The sequence below is a fragment of the Procambarus clarkii genome, chromosome 82 (genome assembly GCF_040958095.1).
Source record: "Procambarus clarkii isolate CNS0578487 chromosome 82, FALCON_Pclarkii_2.0, whole genome shotgun sequence".
Lineage (NCBI taxonomy): Eukaryota > Metazoa > Arthropoda > Malacostraca > Decapoda > Cambaridae > Procambarus > Procambarus clarkii.
The window spans coordinates 12,765,995-12,780,499 of NC_091231.1; the positions used below are offsets into that span (position 1 = coordinate 12,765,995).

General features: G+C 40.6%; 1 protein-coding gene across 1 annotated transcript in view; it reads left to right on the top strand.

Annotated features, from left to right (window-relative positions):
* LOC123764458 (allatostatin-A receptor) overlaps positions 1 to 14,168 on the top strand; it is a 238,936-nt gene extending 224,768 nt beyond the window's left edge. The window contains exons 8-9 of the mRNA XM_045752323.2: positions 10,908 to 10,997; positions 13,918 to 14,168. Of these exons, the coding sequence (XP_045608279.1) occupies positions 10,908 to 10,997; positions 13,918 to 14,030 (203 nt within the window). The 3' untranslated portion in view covers positions 14,031 to 14,168. The remainder of the gene's footprint in view (positions 1 to 10,907; positions 10,998 to 13,917) is intronic.
* Positions 14,169 to 14,505: the final 337 nt, after the last annotated feature.

The window sequence follows — 14,505 nt, forward strand, 5'->3', positions numbered from 1 at the left end:
GTGCAGAGAGTCAGAATTCGGATAAAAAATCACGCTCAGGAGTCAAATTTCAGACTTTTCAGACATTTTGAAAACTGCATTGGGGTTTGGGCAAAATATGAACCAACGCCGTTTAGAGTAATTGGCATATTCTCGGTATGGAACGTCGTAATTTGAAACTGAAAATAGGTGCAGAGAGTCAGAATTCGGATAAAAAATCACGCTCAGGAGTCAAATTTCCGACATTTCAGACATTTTGAAAACTGCAGGGGGGGGGGGTTTGGGCAAAATATGACCCATCGTCGTTTTCAGTAATTGGCATATTTTCGGTATAAAAAGTAGTAATTTGAAACTGAAAATAGGTGCAGAGAGTCAGCATTCGGCTCAAAAATCACGCTCAGGAGTCAAATTTCCGACATTTCAGACATTTTAAAAACTGCAGGGGGGTTTGGGCAAAATATGACCCATCGCCGTTTACAGTAATTGGCATATTTTCGGTATGGAACGTCGTAATTTGAAACTGAAATTAGGTGCAGAGAGTCAGAATTCGGCTCAAAAATAACACTCACGAGTCAAATTTCCGACATTTCAGACCTTTTGAAAACTGCAGGGGGGTTTAGGCAAAATATGACCCATTGCCGTTTTCAGTAATTGGCATATTTTCGGTATAAAAAGTCGTAATTTGAAACTGAAAATAGATGCAGAGAGTCAGAATTCGGCTCAAAAATCACGCTCAGGAGTCAAATTTCCGACATTTCAGACATTTTGAAAACTGCAGGGGAGTTTGGGCAAAATATGACCCATTGCCGTTTACAGTAATTGGCATATTTTCGGTATGAAACTTCGTAATTTGAAACTGAAAATGGGAGCAGAGAGTCAGAATTCGGCTCAAAAATAACGCTCACGAGTCAAATTTCCGACATTTCAGACATTTTGAAAACTGCAGGGGGCTTTGGGCAAAATATGAACCATCGCCGTTTAGAGTAATTGGCATATTTTCGGTATGGAACGTCGTAATTTGAAACTGAAAATAGGTGCAGAGAGTCAGAATTCGGATAAAAAATCACGCTCAGGAGTCAAATTTCCGACATTTCAGACATTTTGAAAACTGCATTGGGGTTTGGGCAAAATATGAACCATCGCCGTTTAGAGTAATTGGCATATTCTCGGTATGGAACGTCGTAATTTGAAACTGAAAATAGGTGCAGAGAGTCAGAATTCGGATAAAAAATCACGCTCAGGAGTCAAATTTCCGACATTTCAGACATTTTGAAAACTGCAGGGGGGGGGTTTGGGCAAAATATGACCCATCGTCGTTTTCAGTAATTGGCATATTTTCGGTATAAAAAGTAGTAATTTGAAACTGAAAATAGGTGCAGAGAGTCAGCATTCGGCTCAAAAATCACGCTCAGGAGTCAAATTTCCGACATTTCAGACATTTTAAAAACTGCAGGGGGGTTTGGGCAAAATATGACCCATCGCCGTTTACAGTAATTGGCATATTTTCGGTATGGAACGTCGTAATTTGAAACTGAAAATAGGTGCAGAGAGTCAGAATTCGGCTCAAAAATCACGCTCAGGAGTCAAATTTCCGACATTTCAGACATTTTGAAAACTGCAGGGGGGTTTGGGCAAAATATGACCCATCGCAGTTTTCAGTAATTGGCATATTTTCGGTATGAAACGTCGTAATTTGAAACTGAAAATAGGTGCAGAGAGTCAGAATTCGGCTCAAAAATCACGGTCAGGAGTCAAATTTCCGACATTTCAGACATTTTGAAAACGGCAGGGGGGTTTGGGCAAAATATGACCCATCGCCGTTTACAGTAATTGGCATATTTTCGGTATGAAACGTCGTAATTTGAAACTGAAAATAGGTGCAGAGAGTCAGAATTCGGCTCAAAAATCACGCTCAGGAGTCAAATTTCCGACATTTCAGACATTTTAGAAACTGCTGGGGGGTTTGGGCAAAATATGACCCATCGCCGTTTTCAGTAATTGGCATATTTTCGGTATGAAACTTCGTAATTTGAAACTGAAAATAGGTGCAGAGAGTCAGAATTCGGCTCAAAAATCACGCTCAGGAGTCAAATTTCCGATATTTCAGACATTTTGAAAACTGCAGGGGGGTTGGGGCAAAATATGGCCCATCGCAGTTTTCAGTAATTGGCATATTTTCGGTATAAAAAGTCGTAATTTGAAACTGAAAATAGGTGCAGAGAGTCAGAATTCGGCTCAAAAATCACACTCACGAGTCAAATTTCAGACTTTTCAGACATTTTGAAAACTGCAGGGGGGTTTGGGCAAAATATGACCCATTTCGTTTTCAGTATTGGCAAATTTTCGGTATAAAAAGTCGTAATTTGAAACTGAAAATAAGTGCACAGAGTCAGAATTCGGATAAAAAATCACGCTCAGGAGTCAAATTTCCGACATTTCAGACATTTTGAAAACAGCAGGGGGGTTTGGGCAAAATATGACCCATCGCCGTTTTCAGTAATTGGCATATTTTCGGTATAAAAAGTCGTAATTTGAAACTGAAAATAAATGCAGAGTCAGAATTCGGCTCAAAAATCACACTCACGAGTCAAATTTTCGACATTTCAGACATTTTGAAAACTGCAGGGGGGTTTGAGCAAAATATGACCCATTGCCGTTTTCAGTAATTGGCATATTTTCGGTATAAAAAGTTGTAATTTGAAACTGAAAATAGGTGCAGAGAGTCAGAATTCGGATAAAAAATCACGCTCAGGAGTCAAATTTCTGACATTTCAGACATTTTAAAAACTGCAAGGGGGTTTGGGCAAAATATGACCCATCGCCGTTTTCAGTAATTGGCATATTTTCGGTATAAAAAGTCGTAATTTGTAACTGAAAATAGGTGTAGAGAGTCAGAATTCGGATAAAAAATCACGCTCAGGAGTCAAATTTCCGACATTTCAGACATTTTGAAAACTGCAGGGGGGTTTGTGCAAAATATGACCCATCGCCGTTTACAGTAATTGGCATATTTTTGGTATGAAACTTCGTAATTTGAAACTGAAAATGGGTGCAGAGAGTCAGAATTCGGCTAAAAAATAACGCTCACGAGTCAAATTTCCGACATTTCAGACATTTTAAAAACTGCAGGGGGGTTTGGGCAAAATATGACCCATCGCCGTTTTCAGTAATTGGCATATTTTCGGTATAAAAAGTCGTAATTTGAAACTGAAAATAGGTGCAGAGAGTCAGAATTCGGATAAAAAATCACGCTCAGGAGTTAAATTTCCGACATTTCAGACATTTTGAAAACTGCAGGGGGGTTTGGGCAAAATATGAACCATCGCCGTTTAGAGTAATTGACATATTTTCGGTATGGAACGTCGTAATTTGAAACTGAAAATAGGTGCAGAGAGTCAGAATTCGGCTCAAAAATCACACTCAGGAGTCAAATTTCTGACATTTCAGACATTTTGAAAACTGCAGGGGGGTTTGGGCAAAATATGACCCATCGCCGTTTTTAGTAATTGGCATATTTTCGGTATAAAAAGTCGTAATTTGACAATGAAAATAGGTGCAGAGAGTCAGAATTCGGCTCAAAAATCACGCTCAGGAGTCAAATTTCGGACATTTCAAATATTTTGAAAACTGCAGGGGGGTTTGGGCAAAATATGACCCATCGCTGTTTTCAGTAATTGGCATATTTTCGGTATAAAAAGTCGTAATTTGAAAATGAAAATAGGTGCAGAGAGTCAGAATTCGGCTCAAAAATCACGCTCAGGAGTCAAATTTCGGACATTTCAGATATTTTGAAAACTGCAGGGGGGTTTGGGCATAATATGATCCATCGCTGTTTTCAGTAATTGGCATATTTTCGGTATAAAAAGTCGTAATTTGAAAATGAAAATAGGTGCAGAGAGTCAGAATTCGGCTCAAAAATCACGCTCAGGAGTCAAATTTCGGACATTTCAGATATTTTGAAAACTGCAGGGGGGTTTGGGCAAAATATGACCCATCGCCGTTCTCAGTAATTGGCATATTTTCGGTATAAAAAGTCGTAATTTGAAAATGAAAATAGGTGCAGAGAGTCAGAATTCGGCTCAAAAATCACGCTCAAGAGTCAAATTTCGGACATTTCAGATATTTTGAAAACTGCAGGGGGGTTTGGGCAAAATATGACCCATCGCCGTTCTCATGTAATTGGCATATTTTCGGTATAAAAAGTCGTATTTTGAATTTGAAAATAGGTGCAGAGAGTCAGAATTCGGCTTAAAAATCACGCTCAGGAGTCAAATTTCGGACATTTCAGATATTTTGAAAACTGCAGGGGGGTTTGGGCAAAATGTGACCCATCGCCGTTTTCACTAATTGGCATATTTTCAGGGAAAAGTGATGACGTTTCGACCCCTCGTTGTCAACTATTAAGTCGAAACTTTTAACTTAAGTTACTTAATTTTCTTAACTTGAGTTACTTTTAAAGCAAAAGTAGATGTCATTCGAATGATCTTTGACGACACTTCCGTTGCTACCCAAATGTGATCTGTGTTCGCCAATGAGAGGACGAGGATGTAATTCTTCTGGAAACACAAACCGAAACTGCCTCTATTTTCCGCTTGTTACAACTTGTAATAAAGTTGTTACATCTTGGCTTAACGTGTTTATGACGTATTAGAACGTTGTTACAACTTGCTACATTGGTTGTTATAACTGGTTAGGTGTTAAAACTTGTTCGAACGTTGTAATAACGTCGTAGTTTCGGTGTATGTTTGGCGGGGATATTAACGCTGTACCTGATTGGCTATGATATAAGTACTCAGACAATCATTTCCGAATAGGCATTCGATCACTCGTCCAACTTGGCACTTTTCCAATTATGTTTTTTTTTATGGCTCTACATTGCACCTCTATTTTGAGTAAGGGTCTCTTGTGTGGGACTGTTTCAAATGCTTTCTGACAATCGAGGAATTTGCAGTCTACCCGAGCTGTTCACTTGAGTCAAAATTTAGCTTTTCTATGTGTTCTAAGTGATGCTTGTTCGAATCAGTAACTTTCTAGTAACTTGTTGTATTCACCTAGTTGTGCGTGTGGGGCTTGAGCTTCGGCTCTTTGGTCCCGCCTCATAGATAGAGAAGTGTCCCGCTTCTTAGAGATACTGATCTGTAGTTCAGTAGTTCTTAGTCCTCCGTCTTTGTTATCGAATAGAATAATATTAATCAAGAGTCAAGAAGTTAAATATTGAATCAAGAAATCTGCAGTGTAATTACCTAAGTGTAATTACCTAAGTGTAGTTACAGGATGAGAGCTATGCTCGTGGTGTCCCGTCTTCCCAGCACTCTTTGTCATATAACGCTTTGAAATTACTGACGGTCTTGGCCTCCACCACCTTCTCACCTAACTTGTTCCAACCGTCTACCAATCTGTTTGCGAAAGTGATTTTTTTTTTATATTTCTTCGGCATCTGTGTTTAGCTAGTTTATATCTGTGACCTCTTGTTCTTAAAGTTCCAGGTCTCAGGAAATCTTCCCGATCGATTTTATCAATTCCTGTTACTATTTTGTATGTAGTGATCATATCACCTCTTTTTCGTCTGTCTTCTAGTTTTGGCATATTTAATGCCTCTAACCTCTCCTCGTAGCTCTTGCCCTTCAGTTCTGGGAGCCACTTAGTAGCATGTCTTTGCACCCTTTCCAGTTTGTTGATGTGCTTCTTAAGATATGGGCACCACACAACCGCTGCATATTCTAGCTTTGGCTTAACAAATGTCGTGCACATTTTCTTTAGTATATCGCCATCCATGTATTTAAAAGCAATTCTGAAGTTAGAAAGCGTGGCATAGGCTCCTCGCACAATATTCTTTATATGGTCCTCAGGTGATAGTTTTCTATCTAGAACCACCCCTAGATCTCTTTCTTTATCAGAATTCCTGAAAGATTTCTCACATAATATATAGGTTGTGTGGGGTCTATGTCCTCCTATTCCACATTCCATAACATGGCATATATTAACATTAAATTCCATTTGCCAAGTGGTGCTCCATATACTTATTTTGTCCAGGTCATCTTGAAGGGCATGACAATCATCTAATTTTCTTATCCTTCCTATTATCTTAGCATCATCAGCAAACATGTTCATATAATTCTGTATACCAACTGGTAGATCATTTATGTAGACAATAAGCATCACTGGTGCAAGAACTGAACCCTGTGGTACTCCACATGTGACATTTCTCCAGTCCGATACATTGCCTCTGATCACTGCCCTCATTTTTCTATCAGTCAGAAAATTTTTCATCCATGTTAGAAGCTTATCTGTCACCCCTCCAATATTTTCCAGTTTCCAGAACAACCTCTTATATGGATCTCTGTCGAAAGCCTTTTTTAGGTCTAGATAGATGCAGTCAACCCAACCAATGCAGTCAAGTGTGTGTGTGTGTGTGTGTGTGTGTGTGTGTGTGTGTGTGTGTATTTACTATTTGTATTTACTATTTGTGTCTGCAGATTCAAGCTATTATATCTTGGAACCCGCCTTTCTAACCAATCTATTTTTCCTCTATTATATCTATTACATATATTTCTAACACATGCACCTACACTCACACTCACACACATCCCCAGGTATAGCAGCCTGTATAGCAGCTGTCTAACTCCCAGGTACCTTTTTACTGCTAGGTGAACAGATGAATCACGGTGAAAGAAACTCTAGCTTTTTGTTTCCGCTTAGGCCGGGAATCGAACCCGGGTCCTTAGGACCCCGAGCGCTGTCCACTCAGCCGCGAGGCCCCAGTGAGTGTGTATGTATTCCCCTAGTTGTGCTTACGGGGGTTGAGCTCTGCTCTTTCGGCTCGCCTCTCAACTGTCAATCAATCAACTGTTACTAACTACTAACTTCCACCCCCCCCCCCCACACACACCGCCAAGAAGCAGCCCGTAGCAGCTGTATAACTTCCAGGTACCTATTTCCTGCTAGGTAACAGGGGCATCAGGGTAAAAGAAACTGCCCATTTTGTTTCTGCTATCACTGGGATCGAACCCGGACCCTAGGTTTACGAATCCAGAGCGCTGTCCACTCAGCTATCAGCCCCCCCATGTACTCACCTAATTGTGCTTGCGGGGGTTGAGCTCTGGCTCTTTGGTCCCGCCTCTCATCGATACCTAAGGGACCACAGGAGGCGGTCCCGTTGGGACCGCCTCCTCTGTGTGTGTGTGTGTGTGTGTGTGTGTGTGTGTGTGCGTGTGTGTGTGTGTGTGTGTGTGTGTGTGTGTGTGTGTGTGTGTGTGTGTGTGTGTGTGTGCGTGCGGGTTGTTTGCGTGCGTGAGAGTGTGTTTTCGTGTCGTGGTCCCTCTGCATAGCGTGTTTACAAACAAGATATTTCATAATCCGGATTTTTTTAATTAAACTTGAAGTTTGGACAAGCGAGGAAAGTCATTAAATCATGTTGGTCACGGGCCAAGAATTTGATTCTTCGCGAAGCCACCTTCATCTTAAGCTATTAATTTTTTTTTTTAATTAATTAAAATAGAATTGGCTGTTTACTGTATTTAGTTATTGATATTTTCTGTTTTCTTGACAGTGAAGCTAAGATGAAGAGTAAGAGAGTGACAGATAGACTGACAGACAGAGACAGAAAGAGGGAGAGATACGCTGCTGACCACTTGAACATTTTTCAAAATCCACAAAATGTTAACCTGGAATTTAGCTTCACTGCAGATTTCTTCCCTAAAATAAGAACCGGCTAAACAACAACTGCCATAATCCAGGAACTAACTCTACCAAACAATTTGTCGACCAAAACATAGTCACTTCAAACCTTATGTACATTTAGTAAGTTACTATATAATGGTGACGAACGGTATCCGGAAATCTAGAGATATTAACACAGATAAAGTGATTTTTTTTTACATTAGTTGGGTAAATATTTACAGTAGTTACTAACATGAGTAAAGCATAAGCGAATGAAGCATCTAATAGGCCTGTAGTCCATCATTTAGATGCTAAGGCCTTCATAGGATTAGATCTCTTAAATCACACGCGACTCCTGTCCACAGTCCTGTGTAAGTGATTACACATAACCCAAGACGTCTAGTGAGAAGATATGTGGCAGGTCTTTAAGAGAGCTATACAAAACTTCACAATATATATATATATATATATATATATATATATATATATATATATATATATATATATATATATATATATATATATATATATATATATATATATACCTACCATTTAGCTTCTCTACAAGTTCATTCCTTAAGAATTAACAACCAAACAACCAGATAGATCGCTGAGTCAAGTCACCTCATTGCTCCAACTAATTGTCTCAATAATAATAATAATAATAATAATAATAATAATAATAATAATAAGTGGCCGGGATTCAATACGGACCTTCACCTGCCCTTTATTCATCACCTTCTTCTTCCCAACCTTAATGAACGAACTCAAAAAAACTAAAACATCAGAAATAAGGCAGACAATAAAGCGGGCGCGGTGGAGCTCTGCCGTGATTGATCCAATCATTTCTGAAGGCTTCGTTATGTGGAGGTTTTTTTCATAGCGGACCAAAACAGCTGGCGGCCATAAAATATTGCTTAAAGAACCGCCGCGAACCACGCCTGAAACGGGGTATATATGAAGGTCGGTGGTCTGAGGCCGAGGGTTCTGGGCTGTGGTCTCCAGACGGTCATCTGAAGCCTGTGGTCTGGGCTCTGGTTTCAGGCCAGTGGTTTGCAATAGAGGAACTCTTGCCAGTAGTCTCTGGCTAGTATTCTGGAGCCGATGTTATCTGCCCTGTCTATAGCGTGTGGTCTGGCTAGTGGTCTCTGGTCGGTGTGATGACGGAGGTCTCAGGCTGTGGTTTTCGGACCGGTGATCTCAAGCTGCTTGCACGGGCCTAAAAGGAGAAACTTACGCAGTACCTAACAAGGCTGATACGATCCCCACTACAGTAAATAGCCAGACTGGCAAATTAAGAGATTCAACCTGCTCCCCACACACCTCTTGAACCATCCTAGAAGACAGACGTGACCTCTCTCTCTCTCTCTCTCTCTCTCTCTCTCTCTCTCTCTCTCTCTCTCTCTCTCTCTCTCTCTCTCTCTCTCTCATCTGCGTTGATTCATTGTTACATTAGCGTCATTTGCTCCTAGGGTGGGGAAGGAGGGAGGGGTGGCGATAACAACATCAAATCAACAGTAAAGAAAACATTCACCTAAGTTTCAACGTTACTCCGACGTCTTCTGCCTGATGGGAGGAAGTGGAAGACGAGTTAGGAAAAGACAAAAACAGCTGCAGCATTAGCAGCAGTAGTTGCAGCAGTAGCAGCAGCAGTAACAGCAGCAACTAAAGGCACAAGGAACGTGTTACACACTTCGTGGAGAAAGATACTTATCATAAACCAAATTAAAACATGATAGAAGTAACACAAAAGAAGGTCGAGGCTGTCCTGGGAAAGAAAGCTCTTTGATAACCTAATAATGTTACTAATATTAGGAAGGTGGAGGCTCTCCTGGGAAAATAACGCTGTTGGAGTTATACTGTAAACAGTAAAACTTTTAATATCGTTAGTGGCTGCAGTCCTGATAATCCAGCCAGTTGCTCTAGTCCTGGTTGTACCGCTAATGGATGCATGTGTGCTAGTAATTCCAGCATTCTTAGTTCGGTTAATAAGGACGAGCAGTTAGTTAGAAGAAAAGTAAAAACAATGCCAGTACTGACAGCTTAGTTGTACAAGCTTGCTGCACTATCTTAACTATAACTACTTTTAGTAGACGTCAACAGCACCTATTTGTTGTTGTAGCATATGTAGTTCAACCAGCCGCTACGTTCCTTGATGTAGCAAAGGCGTCTAATTAACGTACAGAGAAGAAAATCGACGTAAAGGGTCGAAAGCCGATGTACAGGGCCGGAAACGAACGTATAGGGCCTGAAAAAGACGTACAGGGCTGAAAACCGTTAGTTACATCTGTTCCTATCGACGTTCACAGCAACGGACGTTTTTTTCAACGTTCTTTTCTCCGAAATGCATTGTAGCAATCATGCTTCGTTGTAGGTAATTTCCTTTCCTCCCGGTCGAGAAAGTGGCTGCAATATCCCTCCCAACTTCTCCAAATAGTCAGTTTTGTGCCATAATCTCGCTTTTCGTCTTTAATCCTTCAGTTTGCGAAGTTTGTTGTAGAAATTCCATTTTCTTTTCGGATATTTCATCCCCTCCTTAAATTCTTTCTCGGAACAGCTCCCCCTTTTTATTATTTTGTTTTATTCTGATGTTTTTTCTTCACTTATGGCTGCTAAGGAATACTGCCAATGCATGAAATTTATCTGTTAAAAAGATTTTGGGGGATTGAAAGCAAGTAATGAATTTTCTAAAAATATCAACGGTGTGGAAAATCTGCCTTGTGCGCGGTTCCTGGAAGGGATGGGGTGTGAGGAGGGGTTGCTGTGGGAAGGGATGGGGTATGGGGGAAGGTTGCTGTGGGAACGAAGGGAAGGGGGGGTAGGGGGTGGAAAAGTATATGCTGGCGAGAATACCCATAAAACCCCAGCGTTATAAATCTCCTTCATCTATCTTGAGGTTATCTTGAGATGATTTCGGGGCTTTTTAGTGTCCCCGCGGCCCGGTCCTCGACCAGGCCTCCACCCCCCAGGAAGCAGCCCGTGACAGCTGACTAACACCCAGGTACCTATTTTACTGCTAGGTAACAGGGGCATAGGGTGAAAGAAACTCTGCCCAATGTTTCTCGCCGGCGCCTGGGATCGAACCCAGGACCACAGGATCACAAGTCCAGCGTGCTGTCCGCTCGGCCGACCGGCTCCCGTCGGATATCTAGCAATATTTTTTTTGTCGTCAGTTTCCATGAAATATATTTTGCATTTCAGCCTCCTTGGAACTGCACAGGATCTTATTATTTCATATCTGAGTCTTCACTGTGTGTTCTGGTCCACAGGTAACAGTGTCAACAGCCCTCCAGGAGTGCCTATGGCTGGCCCTCCCACTCCGCCATCAATACCTTCCGGGCCCTCGTATCTGGAGAATGGTATGTGTATGTTTATGTGCATGTGCACTGTGTATGTGGAGTGTGTATATGTACTGAGAGTGTGTGTATTGTGTATGTATACTGTGTATGTGTACTGTGTATGTGTACTGTGTATGTGAACTGTGTATGTGTATTGTGTATGTGTACTGTGTATGTGTACTGTGTATGTATACTGTGTATTCAGTGAGAAATAATAAGGCGGAAGAGTGGGATCAAACTGGCATCTTCCCAAGAGCACTACCAACTGAACCAATTGTGTGTGTGTGTGTGTGTGTGTGTACTCACCTAGTTGTACTCACCTAGTTGTGTTCGCGGGGGTTGAGCTCTGGCTCTTTGGTCCCGCCTCTCAACTGTCAATCAACAGGTGTACAGATTCTTGAGCCTATTGGGCTCTATCATATCTACACTTGAAACTGTGTATGGAGTCAGCCTCCACCACATCACTTCCTAATGCATTCCATTTGTCAACCGCTCTGACACTAAAAAAGTTTTTTCTAATATCTCTGTGGCTCATTTGGGCGCTCAGTTTCCACCTGTGTCCCCTTGTGCGTGTGCCCCTTGTGTTAAATAGCCTGTCTTTATCTACCCTATAAATTCCCTTCAGAATCTTGAATGTGGTGATCATGTCCCCCCTAACTCTTCTGTCTTCCAGCGAAGTGAGGTTTATTTCTCGTAGTCTCTCCTCGTAGCTCATACCTCTCAGCTCGGGTACTAGTCTGGTGGCAAACCTTTGAACCTTTTCCAGTTTAGTCTTATCCTTGACTAGATATGGACTCCATGCTGGGGCTGCATGCTCCAGGATTGGCCTGACATATGTGGTATACAAAGTTCTGAATGATTCTTTACACAAGTTTCTGAATGCCGTTCGTATGTTGGCCAGCCTGGCATATGCTGCTGATGTTATCCTCTTGATATGGGCTGCAGGAGACAGGTCTGGCGTGATATCAACTCCCAAGTCTTTTTCTTTCTCTGACTCCTGAAGAATTTCCTCTCCCAGACGATACCTTGTATCTGGCCTCCTGCTCCCTACACCTATCTTCATTACATTACATTCGGTTGGGTTAAACTCTAACAACCATTTGCTCGCCAATTCCTTCAGTTTGTCTAGGTGTGTGTGTGTGTGTGTGTGTGTGTGTGTGTGTGTGTGTGTGTGTGTGTGTGTGTGTGTGTGTGTGTGTGGGAAAGCCAGACATGCCAATTCGATCCCATTTTACACCCCCATTTATTTTTCTAGGAAATATAACATCGCTGTAATTTCATCTTGCTGTATTATATTTTTGCATAATTTTCCCCTATACCATGAATTTACATCTTGATGTATATATAAATACAATTTTCCTAGTAAAACGATTTCTTAACTTTATATATTCTACATAAATCAAAACTATAAAATCTATACAATTATTATTATTGTATCATATGCCAACCCACACAGTGTAAGATTTTTTAGACTGGAATTATAACTTCTTAGTAAAGATCTTGATGTCAATAAGTGCTTTTAGTTAGTATTACAAAGTGAGGTCATTAGAGTCGGATAGTTGTTTAGTGCTGAGATCTACATGACAACGCTCTTTATTAACGATTGGGGTAAAGAAATAATTGTTTATTTCATTAAAGCAGTTGATATTGATAAAGATCATATGTTTGAAACATTGCTAAACACGAATTCAAAATGGCAAACGCACTACCGGCTAAACCATGATGAGTGTAAGAGTAATTCAACTAGGAATAATTCTTGACTTACTCGGAGTATGGTGAGTTTAAAAAGGTACTACAACTCCATGTTTAGCACCATAATCCATGTAGGCGTTAGTGCCCGTGAGTCCGTGAGTCGGATATAGCTCTAACGCCTGAACGGCCATACTGATTTATACTTGTCATAAAGCCGAAATATGGTGATTAGATTTAGTTAAAGATTATGGAGAAAAAAACGAAGCGTTAACTGTAGACCCAACTTCAAAATTGTCTAAATGTCTGCCGGATATTCAGTGACGTTTAGAGTTAGTCAACGTTTCGTAATAAATTAGCAAAACGTTGTGTGAACGAACATTCCAGGATTGGTAGATAAATAGCTACAACAAGGTCACTAATGCACTAATGATAAACATTTTTTAACCTTTAGGTGAGCTAAATATAACTTAGTATAGTTTTCTAAGATGAGGATTGAAACCGGAGGGGACACAGCCATGTGGCCAAACAGAACCACGAGGCTCCTTCATAGAAAAGGGATCAATCTTAGTCTGTCTCATATCCTTCTCGACTTTTGTCTGAGGCATCGGAGTACTCGATCCCCCAACCAGAGAAAAGATGGTGTTCTAAAACTCTAAGACAGTTGGGTGGAGAGGAGCGGGAATTCATTAGAGCATTGAGGAGACTCGAACCAGCGACCAGGGCAAAGGACTGGTTATAGGGAAGCTGGGTGAGGAAGAAGATGAGTAAAGAAAGGCAAGTCTAGAGTCCAGCACCCGAAGTATGCTAGCATACCATCGTTCTGACGTGTCATACTCCAAGTAATACGAAATGATAGAAAAGCAAAGGCATGTATGCTGCGTATAACGAAGTTGAAGTGAATTTAATCCGTTAATAAGTGTTTTTATTCTCTCTCCCATCCTAAAACCCTTCCTCCTCCCATTCTGTCCCACTGTCCTTATTCACTCTCACGAATCCTTAAGCCTTTAATCTATCCCGTCAACCCTTCCTCCTATCCCTTCCAACCCTTCCATCTATCTCTCTTCCATACATCACTTTTTTCCCTCTTCCCCCTTCCCAATCTGTCCTCAAACTTAAACACCGCAGTTTTTTTTTTAGATAACAGCGTCAAAATAACTACGCTTTAGTGAAATAAAAAACACCGCAATTCAGACGTTTCCACGGAACTTCACAATATAATAATTTCACATTATTCTCTGTCCCTCCACAGGTGTGGGCTTCGACTTGGCCAACACCTCCTTTCTGGACCTCAATGGACACGCCTCCAGTGTCACCAACAACTTGAGGGCGACCCTTGAGAACAACCAGGATTCGAGGATCTGAGTTTCAAGTAACAGGGTCGATATTACGGTTGAGGTCAACCCTGAGCCCCTGCTCAAGCACTCCAGGCTCTGGGAGAGAGAGAGAGAGAGAGAGAGAGAGAGAGAGAGAGAGAGAGAGAGAGAGAGAGAGAGAGAGAGAGAGAGAGAGAGAAAGAGAGAGAGAGAAACTACATTAATGTATTAAACCAAAAAATTTGAAATGATGATGGAATTATTATTTTTATAATATTAAAAACATCAATAATGAAAGAATAATGTATATGAAAATTAAAATACACAAAATGAATACAATATATATATATATATATATATATATATATATATATATATATATATATATATATATACTAAAATATATATTATATAATATTGATATATATATGTATATATGCTTAAATATAGCAACATATATGCATTTAAGTTATATATTAAGGTGTTGGATGTGTTGTTGAGTTTTATTTTATTTTAAATTATAT